Below are 17,427 nucleotides of genomic sequence, written 5' to 3'. Positions count from 1 at the left end.
GTGTTTGAATTGTGCCTGGCACAGCGAGGCTCCAAGAGGGCCAGGCACAGGACCAGCAGCACCACTGGGCTCTCAGAGCAGAAGGCAACCTCGGGCGTCTTTGCTAAGATGTGAACAGACTTCAGACAAACACAAGAATTACTAAGTGTGTCTTGGAACTAAGTTTTGTTCCTTCCTATCTCTTTTAAAATAATACTACTAAAAAACCCACTTTATAAGCTAATATCAGGCAGAAGACAGCACTGCTGGTGTGCTATTGATACTCTACACATGTGAAAAAAGAATAAGGGACACGAGCACTCACCATTAACAAAGGGGAACCAAAAAGAGCTCAAAGCTCTTTGGATATGTTTCCTCAAAGTTCCCCCTTTAAGTTTTTCTCTAACAGGACACGAGAACTTCTGAAAATATCATATTCTATTTGAAGTTTACTACAATCTACAGCACAGACGTACCTGACTGTAGCTACCCATCTTCCATAGTGTAAGAAAAACACGCCACTTTCAGCTTTTCCCACCTCCAATGGTAACTAGCCGTATCTCCTCTTCCTGAGTGTTACTTCAGTGTCAGCATGTCTCCGTTCTAAAGGTGAATTAAGACTGATAGATCGCTTGCATGCCATGATGGAAGGTGACAGCAGCATCTATCATTCCTTCCCCCCAGCATGGCCCTGCTGCCATCATGGAAATGTGGCTTTTATAAATATATATATATATATATAATTTTTTTTCCCCAGACACCAAACAGAATGCCATAAAAAATCCATAAAAACACTACAAAAAACATTTTTGCCAGCCATCGCAATGGCAAAACTGAAGGTTTCAGCAGCCAGCCCCTTCAGCTGCAGGCCTCCAGCCTACCTCTAAAACAGGCAGCAGACCCGGAGATGTGCAGAGGGCAGATATTTCCTTCTCCCCAGCACTTTGTGCTCTAACCACGGCTCTCTCCCACCCCAGCCCCAGCCTCTCCTCGCCCAGGAGCCCCAGTGCCCACGGTGGGAAGTGCATTGGGGAAAGCGGAGCTGGAGGTGGGGCTGGCTGTTTCCACGACAGATCCACCGTGTCCCACACAGCTCTGCAGAACTTAACTTCCCTGGAACGCTTTCAAAATCTGACTCATGTCCAGCTCGTCTATTTTAATCGTTTGCTCTTACATCATTCTGGGAGGCCCACGGTGTCACATGCAAACTCCCCCAGCCCCCTGCTCCTCTTAATCCGCTGCTGTCTCATACCGAGCAAAACTAGGTAGAGAATGTGTTTGATAACAGCTCCTTCCCCACTCCCCGGAGCATTTACCAGCCTCGGATGGTAGCTAATAAAGGCTCCCAAGAGCTCTCCATTGCTGTGACAGCGCTGAAGTAGAACAGGAACAGCAGCCGTGCCAGCAAACCTCGCGGAGCGGGGATGTGAGAGACCAGAAAAATCACAGCAGGCTCACGAACGCTGCAAGCCGGCTGGGAGACAGCCCCGGCCAGGAGATAAGTGCTGGGAAGGGAACCAGCTCAGCTGGTTCCTGCTTTCTGCTTTCCCAGGGATTTCCTGAATACCTCTAGATGCCACATAACCTTTTTGTTCACGCTTGGGAGTACAAAGCAGCAGCATTGGTCCATTCAGGAGTTCTTATTAAACCTGATGGCACGAAACGTGGATGGAGCCACAGCTCTCAGAGAGAGCCGAGAAGAACAAAGGTGCTCACGTGCAGCCATTTAGTCCCTTCTCTAGATCCCAAGCCTGAATGCCTCCAAGGTTTTGAGACTCCTGGGTCTCAGGGGAGTGCCCTGTTCATAACAGTGACCACAAGACAAAAAACCCTTGCCTGGAAGATTACAGGCGCGAGCCAAACAACAGCTGGGATGCTTTGAGCCCACAGCATGGGCTGTGCAGAAAGGAGCCGGAGAGCAGAAAGCCTTGTACCTAACGACAGTTGCTTTGTTTGTTTTGCTCTGGTCAGTGAGTCATCCTTACATCGAGCGGCTCGCTGCAGTTATTCATCACGGAGGTTTCTGGTGCAACGAGCGGCTTACAAAACTGTAAGACTTGGTACACGTTTCCACCACCGCCCCCAAAAAAATCCTCTCGACCTTCCCCCATCCTGGCGAGAGAAGAGCAGCCAGCCCGGATGAATGGGGCTCTGTCGAGCTGCTTGCACGGCTGTCGCTGAGAACAGCACGCGGTGGGCGTGGGGATCCTGGAAAGCACACGCTCGCATGCAAGGGGACAAGAGGAAAGCACTGGGTTTTTCCGTGCGTGGGTGAGAGGATATTTTACAAGGAGCCTGTGAGAGCAGTGTCAGGAGATTGAGACACTCAGGCTGACATGAAGAACAAGGTGCAAAGGTGATGCGAAACACCAGAGCATGAATGTGTCTGCTCTCTGCACTGACTCCTGATCTCTACACTGATTTCCTCAATCAGGCAGCACAAACCCCCTTCTGTGTAGCTTTCAGTTCCACCTTCTATTCATCCCTACCTTCAGACACCTCTTCCTCCTGGTCATGCTCAAGTTTACCTGGTCTCCTTGCTCATCAACCATGTCCTCATCTCACCTGTCTGTACCACCAGGGACAGAAACGTGCCTATACCAAAGCACGCTGGTTCATACAAACTGAGACGATACAAAGGTTGGAGGGAATCACAGCTAAAAAGGGAAATGTGATGGGACCAGCAGAACAAGCACAGATACCTGGGATGTTGCAGTCACAGCAGGAATTAAACAGCACATTCAGTGGGAGCATGAGGAAAGACACTGCAGAAGAGAATCTGAGCAGTGTAGGACCCAAGGGAGCATGGGCAGTGCAACAAAGAACAGAAATGCCTGTGCAGTGGGCAGAGCATGAAAGGAAGAGAACAGTACTTGTATCTTCAGTTTTCTTCCTGCTTGAGAAAAGAGACATGGAAAGGTTTGTTTGATCTCCCCATTTAGTTCCCATCAGAAGACACTGAAGGGCCCAGCCAAAAGCCGTGTGTTTTGTTTACATTCAACAAAGTCTGCATAATAGACGAGGAAAAACTTTACCGGCCTACCCATCTTGCCCCTCTTCCCAGGAACTCCAGGGATCCCCTGCAAGGAAAACACACAGAGAAAAAAAAATAATAGGTCTGGTTGAGAAAGCAAACAGCCAACCAACAACACAAAACAAAACGAGAAGAGAAAGGGGAATGCAAACCAGCCTAATGACTGCGGCATTGTTCGGGAAGCAAAATGTCAGCTCCTTGCAGTCAGCTGCGAGAGCGGAGGACAATTAACCTTCACCCACTAACTACGGCCCCGAGGACACACGCAGGCAGCATCCACACCCAGGGCAACAGGCTGAGGCTGTGCTTAGCAGGAGCAGTCATTAAGCTACTGGTCTGGAACCGACTGAAGGCCACCGCCAAGGCGCTCGCTGGAGAACTTCTGTTTATGTTTCTTATTTAGTTATACAAGCATTAAATCAGCGACTCTCGAGCGCAGGGCAGTCCCCTCCCAGGCAGGCACACTCACTCCCACATGCTCCCAGGGCCTCTCTGGTTTCTGGAGCTTGCGTTTGAGGGAGAAAAAGTGAGAATAAAACTGGCTTCATCTTACAGTGCCCTTCCTTAGGAGCTCGTGCTGGGGGAAGAGGGAGTCCTTGGATAGGTGGAGATGAGGCAGGTGGGGGGACTTGGGGGAAAGGAGCAAAAAAGCAAGAGAGGTTCTGCAAGGCTCTGAGCACATGGGATTGGAGAAGGTATGATGGAGAGGGTGGGAGGAAGGGAGGACACATGGGAACACAGCCACAGGTGTCCTTCCATGGGCCCCACAGTCTTGACTGCCCAACTTGATGCAACTGGAAGGAAAGCCATCGTCAGGAACCCCAGGCACTGCTGCTTCCGAGAGGCAGGCTCCTTCCAGACACCTCCAGTTGGACACCAAAAAGGCTGGGATACTGTGGCTGGGATGCCACTTCTGTGAGAGCAGGAAATTCCCACTCATTTTGTTCTCCATCCCCACCCCACTAAGATGAGATTGCAAGGGTGAGGAGGATGGCAGATTTTTAGTGAAGCACAACACAGAAAAGCTCTTGGATGGCAGATTTTTAGTGAAGCACAACACAGAAAAGCTCTTTCCTACACATCAGTGTGGTCTGAGGATCCTGCCTGAAGTGTGGGTTTTCCTGAGCTGAATATCAGCATCATACAAGGACACAGATCTTCATGCAAGGGCAGAAACAGGCTAAAGGAGTGTTCAAACACTAGGCGTGCTTGCCTCTTTTCTCAGGAACAAGGATAGAAAAGGTTACACCAGGCTCTGAAGAACTGCAGTCAAGCAATACACCAAGGTTTTCTTCAGAAAATACTCACTCGTTCTCCATCAGCCCCTGGTAGCCCAAATAATCCTGGGAGACCAATATATCCCTAAAGGGAAGAAGAAACAAGTAGTCAGCTCTATTTATCCATTAGCATCCAGTCAGTCTGTCTTTCCTGAAGAGCAGCAGAGCATCCTCCAGCGTTGGTCAGTGGCAGCCGTGATGAAATAAACCTTGAGGCAAGTGTATATGCCCATGGACTGCATGGTGCTGGCTTCCACGATGTAGTCCAAGGGCACATACCCTCACACCAGGGATCAGGAGGGTTCCGGGCAGGAAGAGGCCAGCAACAAAAGACCTTACCTGGGCTGGCTCTGAGCATACCTGAGGGAAAGGCAGCTTGGTTCAAGGTTAGCAGGAGTGATGGCAGAAGTAACCCATTCCTTCCACGCTCAGCAGCAGCGGTCGCATTTCGAGTACGCGATGTTTCTGTGCGCCTCTGAGATCCCGCTCAGACAGGACGCGCTGCATAAAATGCTACATTTCCTTTCCCTTGCAACAATTGAAGCCTTGTGTTTAATCCTCTTTGCTCAGCAGTTAGCACAAAGTTACCTTGTGTGCTGGTCCTTTGCAAAGGACTGTTTGTGCCAAACATGCAGAATCGAGAGGAAGTGAATTTCAGCAGGGAGCCCCCTCAGTGGCACCTCGCTGTTACAAGAGCCAAGTGCTAACACTGATTTTCTCTCATCTTTCTTTCTCCATCATCACTAAATCTCTTACTGTCAGCCCCACCAAATTCTTTCACCAGTCCATCGCTCCCTTTGGGTTGCGCTTCCTCTAGGGACGATATCCCACTGGGAAATACGGCCACATTGTAATGATGCTGCCTGCCTTTGCCTCCTGAACCCCAAGACAAACCATGCGACTCCTGAACTACACCCTGCAGAAGAAAAAAACAGAGATGGGGAGGTGGAGAAGAGCCCACAGCTGATTGCCTTACTCCACAAAATGCAGAGATCTCACCTTAGAGATCTGTACCCAATTCTGATTGACTGCAGTTGAACTGAGAGTGGCTTTCCTGGGAAGCTAGAAATACTTCAGTACGCAGCACTTGGGTGCAAAGCAGAAAATAATTTTCAAGTCTTTCTGCTAAACAGTGCTCTCAGAATTATACAGCTACCAGTTGACAATTCCATGAGATCTTGGTTAGGCCAGTGAAACGGATGCACCAGGAAAAATGTTATCACTTGCAGAAGCGAGGTGAGCAAGCTGTTTGTTCTCTCCCAGACCTTCCTCTCCCCTGCAGGACACCGAGCATGTGTTCTCCCTCCCCAGCTCAGGAATACGGCTAGCTAGAGGGTCAGCATTTGTTTATTCCTTGCAGTTTTCCCAGTGATGAAAGCCAGCTGGTTGAATTTATTGCATATAGAGAAAGTATCACGTGTCAGGGAGAGAGGGAATTTTATTGGGTCAGAATCTCATTGTGAATTTACAATTGCAGGAAAAGAACAAAATGTGATTAAAGGGAGTCTTAACTGTTAAAAAAAATAAAATCCTTTGCAGTGAGGAAGAACTCCCAGAAATTCAATTTGATGAGCAAAAGGAGGCAGAACAGAAATATTAATGTTTATATTTGCACATGGCTTCAAGATGCTGGCTTACCCTTCTGCATAATGATATAAATCACTCCCAAACTCAAGACTATACCCAAAAGAGCCCATATTCAGCACGGTCAAAGACCACTGAACCACATTTATTGAAACTAAAGAGGCCTTTGGGAATTGGGGCTTGCAGAAAGTTCAGACTTTGGTCTTCTGTAGGAATTTGTATACCATTCTTCCCTTCCTGCAATGTAAGGGGTTGGCTTTACATCATCAGAGCTATCATTGATCTTTAATCTTGGTATATTCAGAGTTTAATTTAAAAAAATTAACAGTGTTTCAGTAAGTAACCAGTGTGCAATTCAAATCCCCTGAATCCAACAACTTAGAGGAACTTGTCTCAGGTTTGCAAAATTAAGCATACAGTTTCTTGAGAAGCCCTTTGTAGAAACAAGTAAACACAAATCAAAGGCTGCTTACCCGACTGCCTTTTGGACCAGCTTCCCCTATGGGGCCAGGTAAGCCCTAGAACAGAAGGGAGAAAACAAAGACAAATGTGGACAGGCTTTAACTTCACCTAACGAGCACTGCCAAGTCTCCAGCACTGTCCCTGCGTGGTTCTGCTTTCAGTGCTGAGTCCAAGGCGTATCAACAAAGGAGGAAAAAAAAACAACAAAATGACACAAACACAAATCTCCCATTGTTGGGGAGCTGTGCCTCTGCAGAACCTGAGGCAGCTGCATGTAGTGAGCCTTCCCCGGGGCTCAAGTAATGATTTCTGATCATAAAGATCAGAAAGACTCATGCAGCAGGGCGCAGAGGTTGCATTACACTTCAGAAGCAACATACAGTGATCCTCTGTACCCGACAGCTCTCGTTTCATTTCCCTGCCTAACTGAACACACATAGCAGTGACAAATATATTTTGATACCTGTTTGGGGAACACAGTCGGGCCCTGATGCAGTGACAGAGCCCCTCTCATTTTTACAGCCTACAAGGTCACGTAGCAGTGCAGGTGCTGCACATCTCTAGCCCTCTGCAGCATTACCATCCATTTCTGTCCCTACTGCTGTGAAAAGGAACCCTGTAAAAATGCATGATGAATTTTCATGTTTATTGTCCTCTAGCAAGTTTCCAGATCAATTTTTATCCAATTCCAAATGTTGCTGGGCTTTTTTGGAAGCAAAAAGAGTAATAATAATAAAAAAAGGCAATGTCCGTATTTCCTTTAGCTGGCAGCACTGCACGCACAGCCTGGGATCTGAAAGTCAAGTTGTGCTCTTTTCTGGCTCATACATCATTGCCAGTCAGAGAACTCAGCCACCGGGGCGAAGTTAACAGTTCTGCCTATGATGCACAAATCAAAACAGAGCCAAGCTCGCTCTCCCATAGCACTGCAGAGCCAGCACAGCTGACAGGAGTAACAAGTAGTAAAATCTCATTAAAGTAAACAGCCCCGATGCTGGATACACACGGCATTCAGATATACTGAAAAAAGCTGCTTTAAAAAAGAAAAGTCACTTTCTTGACCCAAACCACATTTGAAGAAAGTGCTTTTGTTCTTCGTATGTCAAGTGCAAATATTTCACCCTGCTTATCTGATGGGCAGAGCACTGCTGTGAATTGCTAAACAGCATTCATTAGCCTTGTATGTCCATTAAAGCTCGGACCGTTTTCTATTAGTCATCTAATGCACATTCACACCTAGGAGATTCTTTGGCACACACATCTCTGAGAGCCTTTCAGGGTATGAATGCAGCATTTAGTCAGGTGCATAAAACTTCCCTCCAGGTCTACCATCTGCATTCTCCAGCAGGCATCTGTGTATTCCACCTACAATTTGCTAAGCGAGGTATTGATCTAATTTGGAATTTAAAATAGATCATACACTACTGATAGTCTGAGGCAGGGGGAATGCAGACTTATTCTGAAGATTTAGCTCATGCTTAGTCCAGTGCCATGTACATCTGGGTAAAGACTCTCGTATGAACTCATGGGAATGCCTGCCTTCTTAATTATGTATGTAAATACAAAAATGGGGGAATCTAACAATAATATGTCCATTTAAAAAAACATGACAAACTCATTTCACTGTAAAATTCTACAGGGCCTGTCTCCTGCCTGCATACAGATTCCAATTAGAGATCTTTTAAATTCTACTTCTTACTTTTCTTCCAACTACTCCACATCTTACATAAGTAAGAAAATAAGGTGTCTGATCCTGCTCCATTTTCCTTTGCATGCTCCACCATTCCTAATGTTGTCTTAGTAATTTTATTTTTCAGATAGAAGACAAAAATTTGATTTTCTTTTTTTTTTTTTTTTTTGCAGCCACAAATTCGATTTATACATATTATTGGACCACGTATAACTTTATACATATGAATATATATGTATATGATTATATAAGCAAATTTTACTAGCTAAAATCTTTTAATTCAGAAATACGCTTTATGTCCCAGGTTTCTAACCTGTTCAACATCAGATGCAAGAACTTGCCTAAAAGTGAGGGGTTAGCAGCTTTCATGTTTGTTTCTCTGCTGTTATTTGTTTTTTCATAGTCTTATAGTGAATCAAAAACCATATAGATTTTGTTACAGAAATTCAGGTTTTATCCATTACAGTCATAAAATACATTCTAACAACCTTAGTGTCTCCCTCAGTGATAGGCCATGGCATTGCTACAGGATCTCGGGCAGGGAAGAAGGAAAGCCAGACATGGACTTGATCAAGTCTTTTCCGACCTCAGTGATTCTTAGTTTCCTTGTTCCAGGGGTCTGCACTGTCTTTAGTGGGGCATGTATTTAGCATGGCACATATTTAGCTACCTGCACACCCAAATCCCTAGTCTGTGCACAGCACGATGAGATTTACTGCACCTGCCTGCCAGGATAACCTTTGGCACCAGGGCTTCCGTCTGGTCCTCGTTCACCCTTTGGAAAGAAGAGAGACAAGGTAAGGTGAATGCTGCACTTGAGAAACCTTTTCAGTTACTTTGAGAGGGGGTGGAATGAATTAACTTTATGCAAATTTATAAAGAAGAAAATATTAAAAGTGGACAGCAAAATAAATTAATGAGGGGAAAAAAGCAAGCAGAAGCCCTGTCAGTAGGATCCATGCATTAAGCAAGTGTTGGTATTTCTCCTTCTCCCTCCATCTGCAGTGAAAGCAGCAGATAGTTCGAAACAAGGAGGCTAAGAGAAGGTGTAAGGCTGCATCTATATCTGGCATATGGAAGCATTTTACTGGTGAGGAAGCACTGCCAAAATTCTTCAGAACTAAATGGATTCATGTATAATATCCTTTAACATCATTGCTAACAGGGCCTGCTATTCATTGCCCTTTTTTTTTCTGAACTGCAAACATCAGACTTAACCAAATAAAGGGGGGATAGAAAAGGGGAGAGGGGGAATAGGCTTTGGGAGGGGAAATACATGTTAGTACTAAATATGATGCAGCTAGTAAACTCCAGATGAAATTAATGTAAAAGAAAAAAAAAGTGGGGAATATGGTGAGCTGGTATTTCTTCCACTACATAAACCTAACGTGGTCGAGCAATAAAAATTAGAAATTCAATTTAGAAACTCCAAGGCAGTGTCCTCTCACCAACCTGCTGATGCTCAGTGTGTGTGCACAGCTCCTGGCAGTGTGGGAGCTCACTGTACATCCCCTGTGTGTACCAAGCTGCCCCTGGCAGGAGCTGGCTGTCCACACTGAGCAGGCTGTATAGGATCCAAACTAGCAGCAGAGTCAGTCAATCCACCCCTCTTTGCAGGTTGAGGAAATTGAGAAGACTCACCTGGTCTCCAGGGTGACCTGGTGGTCCAGGGTAGCCTTTATATCCCTGTTGAAATACGGTAAAAAAGATGAATTAGAAAACAAAAATGATTATGTATATAAGGTTTGGTTTGAATTTCTCTTTGCAGGTAGGACTAAAGTTCTGACAAGAAGCAGGTCGTTGGATATGGGCTAGCACTACACGATCATAACCTTTTAACGTACTAGTTTGTCTGCACAGCCCAAATCCTGCCCATGGTCCCAGGCTGTGCTGCAAGGCAGTGTGGCAGCAGCCTGCACCACCAGGGTCTGGCTGGCGGCTACTTGAGAAGGACTTGCTCCATCAACAGACAGTTGTATCTACAGTCAGGTCTGGCTATTTGTAATCCACAGTTATCTGTCATCCTTAGGAAACCACAGGCCTGTAGGCTAAAGCGTTGGCTTTGGGCAATCTGGGGGACTTGAGCTGCTGCCTTCAGAAAAGCCTGGATCTCAACTGCAGATCTCAAGCCCACGGTGAAAGCAGTGATCATTCCTGTGTAATTTCATCTGGCAATTCTTGCACCAATCCTTACATGAAGTGGGTCACTCGCATTTCAGAGAGCTCTCACTTTTGCTTTAGAAGTTGAAATGCCATAGGAAAAAGCTCCAAAACCACTTACTGTCATGGGAAGCTTCAGCTTGGTTTCTAGCTTGAACTTGTCTAGCTTCCAGCTTTTCTAACCTAATTATTACAAGGTATGACAACATGCAGAGCTCTTCGTTATCAAGCTACCTAAAATGGTGAGCTCTCTCTCTCTTAACCTGCTTTCTGCTGAATTAGTTTGAATGAGTTTCTTAATCCATCTTGCTAGCTGGCAGGTGTTGCAGGCTTCAAATCATTCTCACAGGTCTTTCATAAACCTGCTTCAGTTTCCTTTTTTTTTTTTTTTTTTTTGAGATGCAGACACTGGAGCTTTACAACGGTAGCCTGTTCAGCTGCAGACTGATCAGTATGTATTTTAAGACAGTTCCCTTTCCCCAGGATTTAGCTAAATCTCTCTCCAAACATGGGCTAAATACTGCAAGTGGCAGGCACTTCAGATTTTTTTGTTTCCCTTTATTATGTTACTTCAGCTATTTAAAATAAATCAAAACTCCGTCAAGTGGAGTCAGAGCAGATTAGAAGATTAAATTCGGTTAGAGAGATGATTGTTTAGCTGGGCTACTAGAAAGACTGAGAAAAAAAAAAAAAGGAGGGAGGGGGGCAGAAAATTTAACCTGAAACAAACGGGCAGAGAAAACAAACAAGAAATAATCCTTGCGCACATACTACAGAAATAACAAAAGGCTTTCAGGGTGGGTTACAACTGCTAATTGCAACTCAGCCTCTGCTCCTCGCCCTGTCCCAGCCCAGGGCTTCCCGCACACGTTGCCTGTCTGCGAAGCCCACGGGGAGCAGCCCCTTGCTCTGGAAGCCCTGACCAAGCCCTGGCCATGGCCTCAGCCTCTCGCTTCCCTCACCAGATGAACCCAGGCCTGTTTCTGCTCCCAGGTCCACACCTCTGCTTAACTGCTTTTTTATTCTTCCCATGGGCTATTTTAGACCTGCAGCCTAAGCCTGCACTGGCGGAGGTATGCAATGCTCTCAGCCATCCTGGCTACTACCCACTCCCCTTCGCATTCCTCCTCGCTCGTTATTTCAGACATTTTGGCCTGGAAAATCATCAATTCCCTTTTCACCGCATCTCTCCCCTGCTCAACCTTGCTGATGTATCACGGCCTGCTCTTTCTGAGCTGCACACCCCTGAGAAGGTGGTGGATGATCTGAAAAACCATCTGGCTACCGGCTGGCCCTTATCTGAACTTCCTAGAAGGTCCTTTCTCCGAACACTGTTAGCACATTTCAGCCTGTGGCTCCTACATTGGCAGTGCCCAGCAGCTGCTGGAGCAGCACCAGCAGATGGATTCCCTGCACACCTCCAGCAGTCTGCCCCTCGAGATCCTGTCACGTTTAGCTGCTCTCTGGCTCCTGGACAAGGCCCAGAAAGGAGGGGAGATGGCTGGGATTGCAAAGCTCCAAACCCACCCGGGTGTGGAAGGCCAAACATGGCCTGTCCCTGCAGCAGGGACCAGCAGGGTGCTGTGAGGCTGAGGACGTCTGTTCTGGTGCCCATCTCACCCCTTCCAGAGAGCTGCCAGTGCAAACAGCCTGGGGTTCAGCATGGCCAGACGCACCCTGGCACAGCATGGAGCCCATGGGTTTCTTCCTGGGGCCTCTGCCCAGCTCCTCCATCCACGGCCTGGAGCAGGAACTACGTTTGTTTCCAGAGAGCTGGAGGAATTACCTCCATGGATATACACCCCCAGAGAAGTCTAATTCCATCCAGACAAGACAGAGGTGCCTGGCTTGGCTGCTCTGGATCATCCTGCTCTGGCTGGGTTCCTGCAGGACAGGGATTTCAAGCCTCTGCTGTCCACCTAGGGCAGGTGGCTGGGGGACAGCCCCCTCAGGCACTCAAAGCACAACATGAGCTAATGTCTGCACCAAGCACTGCACTGCTATCTCTATAATGGTAAGTGAATTCCACTGAAGTTAAATACGTACTCTACTACTGTTGCATCCTATTAAATATCCTCTTCACTATTTATAGTGAGCTCTGGGAAGCTTCAAATGTGTGTTTCTTGACGGTATATTGCAGTTATTTCTGTCTCAGGTTAATTATAATGAGGAGAAAACAGAAAAGCTTGTATATGCTGAAGTTAGCTGGAATGTGAAAGCATTTACCTGCTAAATCCTCTTCAAATAGCTCTAAAATGACAGGGCAGAGGGTATGAAAACAACTGCATTTGCTCTTTTATCCAAACACTTCCTGATGATTACAGGGTGTTCAACACAAAGGGCTGTGATTTAGAAAGGAAATTGCACTCCAGTGAAGGATTTGCTCATCTGTGATGATATTTATAATTCACGCTATCCTGGCTATAAGGAACCATCCTGCACTTTGATAGGAAATGTAAGGAGTAAAGAGGCCAGCGAGTGAGATCGGCACGACACGATGTGTTTTCAAGCACTGACCAATTCACAGCTCTGCCTTTACTCCCTGAGTGACTTTAGCAGAGCTGCTTCTCTCTCACTGCTGCTGTCCCGCATAACCTTGCACTTTGCTACAACCACTGGCTCCTCCACAGCATTTGAGGCCAACAGTAACGATGCAGTGAGTGCTGCTGAGATGTCTGGGCATGGCAGACCAGGCTCTCTGGTCCTACAAAGAGCCAAAGGTGTGCATCCACGAGGCAGGCGCTGTGGTGTAAGCCATGCTGTCCAAAACCGTATGCCGCTTGCTTGTGGCTCCAGCTCACGCTGCTGAGACTTTTGTTTCATTTAGTGAGAGAAGTGTTTTGTTTCTTTTGCCTCTCCGAAAGTTTCTACACAGAATTCTCAGATCAAAGTCCTCAGAGCTCTTTTCACTGTCCCCCATGGAGTCAGAGGGAGGGATGTCCATTTCCAAGGCGTAGCTGTTTTCTGGTAGCCAAGCTGTGTTGCCTATTTTCGGCCAAACACCAGCATATTTTCACTGGGAGAATGCCAGCAGGGAATCCAAATAAAAAAAGATTTTTCCAAACATTTCTCCAACAGCTGTAATTTATTTTTTTTTTCTTAATACAGGATGCTAATAAAAGCCAGGTTACACCAAAACCACTGCCAGGCTAGTGCTACTGGGAGGTACTTTTTTTTAAGCTGTACCAAAGGAAAAAATTCTGCATCCAACTTGTTCATTACTCAGAGAAACAGAAGCATACCCCTGCCTTCATCCTGTCCTAGGGGAGCCAAGATCAGATGTGAAGGCCATGTGCTGGACTCAGGAATGTTTGTTCAATCTCCTATTCCTTCTCCATTTTTTTCCACTATGAGGCCTTGCTCTCCTGACATTGCATTTTGCTGATCATAACCACAAGGTTTTGTTTTATGAGCTGTTATACCAGGAAAATGATATTCTTTGCACCTTATTTATTAGAAGTTGTTTGTGACAGCAAAAGATGGCTAATTAATCGCTTTTCTACTCCTAGCTCCATACAGCATGATCAGCTTTGGAAGTAGAAACATAAACACAGTCCCCTACCCTTGCCAGTTTGATTCCAATATAAAGCATACAGCGAACAGTCGCGGAGAGGAAGGGTTTCTTTTAGCTTCCTTCAGAGCTTTTTTCTCTCCCTACAGTCTTAAAGCATACTTGAGGTGGTGTTTGTGTGCAGCTAATTGGCCTGAGGAACAGCAGTATATCTTCAACGGCCCATTGACCAAAAGTGCTTGAACCAAGAGTGCTAAATTTAACTGTTCGGCTTTGCTCTGTCAATGTTGGCTCACTGGGAAGGAGAGTCATGTCTGCTGAGCCCAACTATCAAGCAGCTCCCTTCAACAGCTTCCAGAAAACCAAACCAACCTGCCAAAACAGCCTGGAGCTCGAAGGTCAGCTGAAGTGTCCTTGATATATGAAAGGTGCGGACTCAAGGTAGGGATCACTAAGGTACTGCGGTGTGGACTTGTACATGTGAACACATGCACATGCTCTGCTGCAACAGAAAGGATGGAAGGATCTTGTGCTCTACCCCCGTGTGTCGTTTTCTAGGCAGAGGCATGTTGTTGGCAATGCTAATGTTGAAACATCAACGTAGAAGCAAATAAAGCAAAACCTGACTGGTGCTGTCAGTCTCCAGGCAAAATAGAGGGGAGGCCTACACATGTTTTGTTTGAAATATGCTTTAGCAGGAGAGACAGTCAGGTTTTCCCCTGGAGTGCCTAAACCTATCCTGAATCCAACCTTTGAGTACTGATGTAGGTTCTAGGTCCACCCAGTTAACATATGAACTGAGCCAGATCTGAACTCAGCCTCCTGATGAGGACCCAGTGTCAGGGCACAGAGGGATGATGCAGTGCAGTGGACACCAAATAGAAAGAAGGAAGAGAAACCTGGATTCAGAATTTCATTTTGTACTCATACAGAGCGTTGCTGTTACAACCCCCAGGCAGTTGCTCCAGCCCTGTGTCATGGTTTACACACCTGTGAAACAGGCAGAAGATTTTTTTTGCTGGGTACCAGTGCTTAACTGAATCTTTCAGCTAGAGTTAGAGGAAGGCAATTTAAATTAACAATAGTGATTTTATCCATTAGAAAAGGACACACACTTACCTTTCTACCAGGTGGTCCAGGGAACCCAGTCAAACCAGGTAAGCCCACATCTCCCTGTAGGAAGCAAGCAAGTCGCATTAATTTTCATCAACATTGTCCCTGTGCTTAGCACACTGTTACTAAAATTATTTTGCCTATGGTAGTACCCAGCTATTGATATTTGTGATTCTAATTGCGACTCTTCAAAAACAGAATGGATAAGAAGTGTAGATTTAAACACCATCTTTTTAAACTGGCTCATATAAATTATAAACCCAGTTAATTAGTTACAGCTGCTGCTGGAGCCCAGCTTTTTACCAGCAGAATGAATGCCTTTTTTTTTTTTTTAAAAAAGGCTCTCATTCAGCCACTTGCTTCATTTGCCTTTCCATAGGTGTTTAAATCTCCAAGGCAAGAAAATTCTAGCTTTTATATGCAACAAGAACAGCAGATACCCCCTGCCAAATCCTGTGGTTCTGCTCTTATTGCGCTACCACGCTGGCTCAGCTCATGGCTCCAGTTCAGGTGGCTCTGTTGGTGTAAGTATTTAACCTGCCTATGTAACATGGATTGAAACTTTACAGGCTGCTCTTGGGAGAGGTTTTTCAGTGGCCTGCACTTCTGAAAAGGGATTGCATCACTTCCCAGCTGGCAAATCCAAATCATCATAGAAAGAGCACTTTGGTGTGAGAACTCTCTAACATCTGATCCATTAGCACAAGTACATTTTGGCCTCCTCTGATTAGGATCAAACCTTTAGGGTCTCTAACGCTTGGAGTATCTAGCTTGAAAATTAGGCATTGCTCCAAAGTCCTGCTGGAAATTTCTTGTTTCTATTACTGCTAACAGGAACAAAGCCTTGTTAACATGAGCTGAAAGTGATCTGGATCTCTCCCTTTCTTACATTAAGCATGCTTACAGGAGAACAGTTCCAGATTGTCCGTGTGGATGGTTTCCATGTGATGCCGTTCTGATATAGTACCCGACATTTCAAAAGGCATCTCGTGCTGTTAAGTTAAAGGCATCGTTTCAGATTTAGCCATCTCATTGTGTGCTAGTGTCACCCTCCATCTCATGTTTGTGTGGCGTGCACTACTTCATTGCAGCATCTGGTTTCAAATGAAGGGCCTGAGCTCTTCATGGCTGATGTTTTCTATTAGCTGTGAATTTACAGCAAGGCATATGATGAAAGGAAGAGGTGCAGGCTTCTTGCCCCGAACATGAATTACGAAGTATTGTGCAGACACTACTGATAGAAGTAACTGAGGTAGGTGTTGGGAAGTTCTGATCGCTCTTCTATTCATTTCTAGACTTCTGTGAGGCCTTGCTGCTTCAGTAAAATTCACTCAGCTGTGAAACAGCAAAAAAGGGGCTCATAATTCATTGAAAGGAATTAGCAGGAGAACTCTGATCCTTAACAGTTGCTACATCCAGAAAGCAGCCACACTTCCCAGTTGTGTGTGCTTTGTGTCAATTTGATGAGACGTTGGTGGGAAGGCTTCTGGTTACCACACAGCAGGATCCACACTTTGGCAGTGCAGTGGTCTGAGAAGTTCTCCTTCTCTGCCAGCGAGACAGCAAAGCTGCTCTCAGAGCAGCAGTCTGCTGCGGGCTGCGTTTGTGACGGGAGGCAAAGCACTGTTCCTCAGCAAGAACATCATTTCTTTTGCCTTCACGGTTTTAATTGCATGTATTGGGATTGCCTCTTTCTACAGCTGCATGCCCAGAGACGGCGGTGTGTGGCTGTATCTCACACAGATGTATATCCACTATTTAAGCACCTAGCTTAAGCAGCCGCATGCTTGCAGCAGCAGGGACTTAAGTTTGGGCTTTAGGTTACACCTAAGACAGATAAACACCTGGATGACAAGAAGCTGTGGCAGCAAGCACTTCAGTGCACTGTGGCCACTACCTTAGCTGACTCTTTAGTCCTGAATCCAGGGTCTAAGTCTTAATTTTAAGTCCACAATCTACTTGAGTGTCTGTGTTGCTTATGGCTGCAGTACGGACCCCCTCCACATGAACGCACAGGGCTTACAGTACAACACAGTCTCAATGCCTGTGCAGTCTGGTCAGTCTTACCTTCTGTCCACTGCGAGCTTTTCCAGGCGACAGCCCAGGATCTCCTTTCTGACCCTGAAACAAAAAACCTTAAATTAATGACATAATCTAAGGATCCTGCTCATAGACATTGTTTTGCTTTCACCAAGCCCCCAAATTAGAAAAACATGGTTTTATCTCTGTTTCGTCCTCGCATCTCAAGTGCTACTCCTAAAGAGCTATTCCTACAGCCCCTAGGTACAGCTCTGTTTTCCTGGGGCTGGTTTGGGTGAGTGAGTGCTGCTGCTAAAGGGTTGAGTTTTAAATAGTATTTGACAGTATTAAATTGACTAAAGAAAGGATATCTGGAAGACGGCAACGTCAGGACTTTTGATACTTATTAGACTAGACAGCTGTGATTTCTTCCTTGTCTACAAGTACCATCACAAAAATAATTACCAAGCCTATTACTGTGGCTAAACCATCCTTCTTAACAACTTCCTAGCTGCTGTTGCTTTCTTTAACTGTGGGGAATAGATGAAACTGGAGAGAAAGTTACACTAATTAGACAGCACCAGCAGCCAGAGCAATT

The 17,427-nt window shown here is 45.9% G+C and overlaps 1 protein-coding gene across 1 annotated transcript in view; it reads right to left on the bottom strand.

Annotated features, from left to right (window-relative positions):
- COL27A1 (collagen type XXVII alpha 1 chain) overlaps nucleotides 1-17,427 on the bottom strand; it is a gene marked incomplete at its 5' end in the record, with an annotated part of 148,529 nt that overhangs the window by 94,501 nt on the left and 36,601 nt on the right. The window contains 7 exons of the mRNA XM_084298834.1: nucleotides 3,015-3,059; nucleotides 4,322-4,375; nucleotides 6,348-6,392; nucleotides 8,748-8,801; nucleotides 9,668-9,712; nucleotides 14,817-14,870; nucleotides 16,878-16,931. Of these exons, the coding sequence (XP_084154960.1) occupies nucleotides 3,015-3,059; nucleotides 4,322-4,375; nucleotides 6,348-6,392; nucleotides 8,748-8,801; nucleotides 9,668-9,712; nucleotides 14,817-14,870; nucleotides 16,878-16,931 (351 nt within the window). The remainder of the gene's footprint in view (nucleotides 1-3,014; nucleotides 3,060-4,321; nucleotides 4,376-6,347; nucleotides 6,393-8,747; nucleotides 8,802-9,667; nucleotides 9,713-14,816; nucleotides 14,871-16,877; nucleotides 16,932-17,427) is intronic.

The sequence above is a fragment of the Netta rufina genome (assembly GCF_964035555.1).
Source record: "Netta rufina genome assembly, chromosome: 20".
In the NCBI taxonomy this organism is placed as follows: Eukaryota; Metazoa; Chordata; class Aves; order Anseriformes; family Anatidae; genus Netta; species Netta rufina.
This window is presented reverse-complemented; position numbering and strand designations above follow the sequence as displayed.